The 4698-nt window shown below is 48.8% G+C and overlaps 1 protein-coding gene across 1 annotated transcript in view; it reads right to left on the bottom strand.

The window, feature by feature from the left end:
• Nucleotides 1-1500, bottom strand: part of LOC311129812 (tubulin alpha chain-like) — a 4108-nt gene extending 2608 nt beyond the window's left edge. Inside the window, exon 1 of the mRNA XM_084162267.1 lies at nt 1434-1500. Coding sequence (XP_084018393.1) covers nt 1434-1436 — 3 coding nt within the window. The 5' untranslated portion in view covers nt 1437-1500. The remainder of the gene's footprint in view (nt 1-1433) is intronic.
• Nucleotides 1501-4698: the final 3198 nt, after the last annotated feature.

Below are 4698 nucleotides of genomic sequence, written 5' to 3'. Positions count from 1 at the left end.
TGTAATGTAATGTAATGTAATGCAGAATCAATCATCAATCTATTACTGTAAGATCCCTATGATAAGTGAAAGTCAAATCAGATTTTAAAAATACAGGAGGGATATTATCAACCATTTTAGCAAAATGACATCAAAGCAAAGTCATTGGCTACACTAGGCTATCCTGGTTGGATTAGGCTGAATAGTACGGCCACCATCTTGAGTATTTGACACTAATACTGTACGTCATTTTGCAAATTCTTTATCTGCCATTTGACGACAGATCATTATTTATGAGCCTGTATCTTTAAGAGAGGACCAGAGAGGAAAAGGTATTTTTCCTGTGGGCCACCCCCTCCTCCTCTACTCTCTCCTCTTTCTCTCCTCCCTGTGGGCCACCCCTCCCTCCTCTCTCCTCTTTCTCTCCTCCCTGTGGGCCACCCCCTCCTCTCCTCTCCCCTCTCCTCTCTCCTCCCTGTGGGCCACCCCCTCCTCCTCTCCTCTCTCCTCTCCTCTCTCCTCCCTGTGGGCCACCCCTCCTCCTCTCCTCTCCCTTTTTCTCTGTCTCCTCTCCTCTCTCTTCTCCTCTCTCCTCTCCTCTCTCCTCTCCTCTCTCCTCCCCTGTGGGCCACCCCTCCTCTCCTCTCTCCTCTCCTCTCTCCTCCCTGTGGGCCACCCCTCCTCCTCTCCTCTCTCTTCTCCTCTCTCCTCTCCTCTCTCCTCTCCTCTCTCCTCCCTGTGGGCCACCCCTCCTCCTCTCCTCTCTCCTCTCCTCTCTCCTCCCTGTGGGCCACCCCTCCTCCTCTCCTCTCCCTTTTTCTCCCGCTCCTCTCTCCTTTCTCCCCCCTGCAGTGTAACAGCGTGAGATATCTCTCACACAGACCCTAACAGAGAAAATGGCTACCCATCCCAGATTGCTCCTCCCTCCCTGTTCTCCTTTGTGCTCAATCATTCCATCCTCCTTCTCAGAATGGCAGAAATCTCATAAAGACGTACATTATTTCACAGAAAATCTGAATGATCAGCGATTCATGTTTTTGCCCTGAAGCTAAGAGGTTTTCTATCTACACAGTGGATAGTCTATCACCAAGTAGAACAATTACTATGTACATAGACATTAGAACACTGAAATCTGACCCACATTTGATGCATGGGCTATAAATGATTCTGTCACAAGAATATTTGTTTACCATAATTATACAATATAAATATATAAACCAGTATGAAACCGTATATACATAACACCATAACATCTATAAAAGAAAAAGAGGAAATGCAGAGAATCACATGGTCTTTATGTAACAGAATAACCATCATCATCCACATACTGTTCTTCCAAAAAGATGATCCCTCCTTCACTATCATCAGCCTTATCTAAGCCTGTCATTAAATATGAATACCATATGAAAGAGAGAAAGATCATTGTATTATCTACATCAGCAGTCAGCACTCACCATTTTGTCTGGTTTTCTTTTTCTTCACAGGCTGACGTTGAGGATTCAGAAGAGAAGGCAGAACTGCAGCAGGGAGGAAGAGGTGGGGTATTTATATGTCGGGGAAGCAGCCAACCCGGCAGGAAGCAGACAGCACAGTCTGGTTGGCGGGAGAGACTGTTGGTTTGAAAAGAACAGGGAAGCCCCCCCCTTCCTTATAACAGAAATTGTATAAACGGCGAAAATAAGGTCTGTGGTAAACGTCATAGACAGCTGAATGGTATGAAGAGGCTACAAAAGAAACCCTTTCATTACATGCATTTCACTGGAGAGGGGCCTTTCATTACATGCATTTCACTGGAGAGGGGTGAGAGATGAGAGAGGGGTGGTGTAGGGGAGAGGGGTGAGGGATGAGAGAGGGGTGGTGTAGGGGAGAGGGGTGGGAGATGAGAGAGGGGTGGTGTAGGGGCGAGGGGTGGGAGATCGGAGAGGGGTGGTGTAGGGGAGAGGGGTGAGGGATGAGAGAGGGGTGGTGTAGGGGAGAGGGGTGGGAGATGAGAGAGGGGTGGTGTAGGGGCGAGGGGTGGGAGATCGGAGAGGGGTGGTGTAGGGGAGAGGGGTGAGGGATGAGAGAGGGGTGGTGTAGGGGAGAGGGGTGGTGTAGGGGAGAGGGATGAGAGAGGGGTGGGAGATGGGAGAGGGGTGGTGTGGTGTGGGGAGAGGGGTGGTGTGGTGTGGGGTAGAGGGGTGGGAGATGAGAGAGGGGTGGTGTGGTGTGGGGTAGAGGGGTGGGAGATGGGAGAGGGGTGGTGTGGTGTGGGGAGAGGGGTGGGAGATGAGAGAGGGGTGGGGGAGAGGGGTGGGAGATGGGAGATGGGAGATGAGAGAGGGGTGGTGTGGTGTGGGGTAGAGGGGTGGGAGATGAGAGAGGGGTGGTGTGGTGTGGGGAGAGGGTGGGAGATGGGAGAGGGGTGGTGTGGTGTGGGGTAGAGGGGTGGGAGATGAGAGAGGGGTGGTGTGGTGTGGGGAGAGGGTGGGAGATGGGAGAGGGGTGGTGTGGTGTGGGGTAGAGGGGTGGGAGATGAGAGAGGGGTGGTGTGGGGGAGAGGGGTGGGAGATGGGAGATGGGAGATGAGAGAGGGGTGGTGTGGTGTGGGGTAGAGGGGTGGGAGATGAGAGAGGGGTGGTGTGGTGTGGGGAGAGGGTGGGAGATGGGAGAGGGGTGGTGTGGTGTGGGGTAGAGGGGTGGGAGATGAGAGAGGGGTGGTGTGGTGTGGGGAGAGGGTGGGAGATGGGAGAGGGGTGGTGTGGTGTGGGGTAGAGGGGTGGGAGATGAGAGAGGGGTGGTGTGGGGGAGAGGGTGGGAGATGGGAGAGGGGTGGTGTGGGGTAGAGGGGTGGGATATGGGAGATGGGAGAGGGGTGGTGTGGTGTAGGGTAGAGGGGTGGGAGATTAGGAATCCCTGGAGCCCAGTGCACCTGTCAGCCTGAAAAACACCAGAATACATTTAATGCTCGTTATGATATTTCGGTAATACTTAATTTGGAGAATCGTCATACTTATGGTTTATAGATCAACTATCAACTCATTCTTCAACTATCAACTCATTCTTCAACTAACTATCCACTAACCAACACGCTGGTGAGAGAGTTTACACATGCAACTCTCCATCCTCCCTACCAACATTTACTTCATACATTTGTAGAATAACCCCCTGTGGCTCCCATCTCACTAAAGAAGGTGTTGAAGGAGTCACCTCCACCCCCACAGGTCTTGTCACTGGGCATCTGTCCATTCAGCTGGATCCCATACTCCAGGCAGTACAGCTCCCAGCAGGCATTACCTCTCTGGGCTCCGGCTTGGTCGACATGGATGGATATCTCGCCAGAAGGGGGTGCCACAGGGCTCTGTCCTTTGACCCCTATTGTTTATTATCTATATTAATAATCTGTCAAATGCTGTTTTCCATTTTTATGCTGATCACACAGTTAGTTATTGTTGTACAGAAATACTGAATAAGGCCAGACTCAGCTCTGTTAGCTGAAGTCACTTTTAAATACTGATACAAATATGTTTTTTACGAAATCTAAGATGAAACCTCAGACTCCTCCGAGTACAGTCACTATGCAGGACAAGCAAATTGAAACGGCATAAACTTACAAGTGCTTGGGTTTCTTGATAGATGAGTGTCTCACTTTTAACCTTGTACTGCAGAGGGCTACATCAGGGTCACACAGAGTGATTCTTGGTAGTCTTAAACAAATCTACTTTGAAACAAAAGTATACACCTCACACACATGGTTATGGGCTTAAAAAAAGAAGACACCTGTACCATGTCAGATGTAAAGTAGAAATGTATTACATTTTGAGTCTTCACTTTGTCATTATGGGGTGTTGTGTGTAGATGGGTGAGATAAAAAAAAATCAATTCAATCCATTTTGAATTCAGGCGGAAACAACAAAATGTGGAATAAGTCAAGGGTATGAACACTTTCTGAAGGCACTGTACCTCAATTACCTGGTACCCCTGCACATCGATTCGGTACTGGTACTCCCTGTATATAGCCATGTTATTACCTGGTACCCCTGCACATCGACTCGGTACTGGTACTTCCTGTATATAGTCATGTTATTACCTGGTACCCCTGCACATCTACTCAGTACTGGTACTTCCTGTATATAGCCATGTTATTACCTGGTACCCCTGCACATCGACTCAGTACTGGTACTTCCTGTATATAGCCATGTTATTACCTGGTACCCCTGCACATCTACTCAGTACTGATACTTCCTGTATATAGTCATGTTATTACCTGGTACCCCTGCACATCAACTCAGTACTGGTACTTCCTGTATATAGCCATGTTATTACCTGGTAGCCCTGCACATCGACTCGGTACTGGTACTTCCTGTATATAGTCATGTTATTACCTGGTACCCCTGCACATCTACTCAGTACTGATACTTCCTGTATATAGTCATGTTATTACCTGGTACCCCTGCACATCCACTCAGTACTGGTACTTCCTGTATATAGCCATGTTATTACCTGGTACCCCTGCACATCTACTCAGTACTGGTACTTCCTGTATATAGCCATGTTATTACCTGGTACCCCTGCACATCGACTCAGTACTGGTACTTCCTGTATATAGCCATGTTATTACCTGGTACCCCTGCACATCTACTCAGTACTGATACTTCCTGTATATAGTCATGTTATTACCTGGTACCCCTGCACATCAACTCAGTACTGGTACTTCCTGTATATAGCCATGTTATTACC

Source organism: Coregonus lavaretus (genome assembly GCF_964263955.1).
Source record: "Coregonus lavaretus genome assembly, chromosome: 5".
NCBI lineage: Eukaryota > Metazoa > Chordata > Actinopteri > Salmoniformes > Salmonidae > Coregonus > Coregonus lavaretus.
This window is presented reverse-complemented; position numbering and strand designations above follow the sequence as displayed.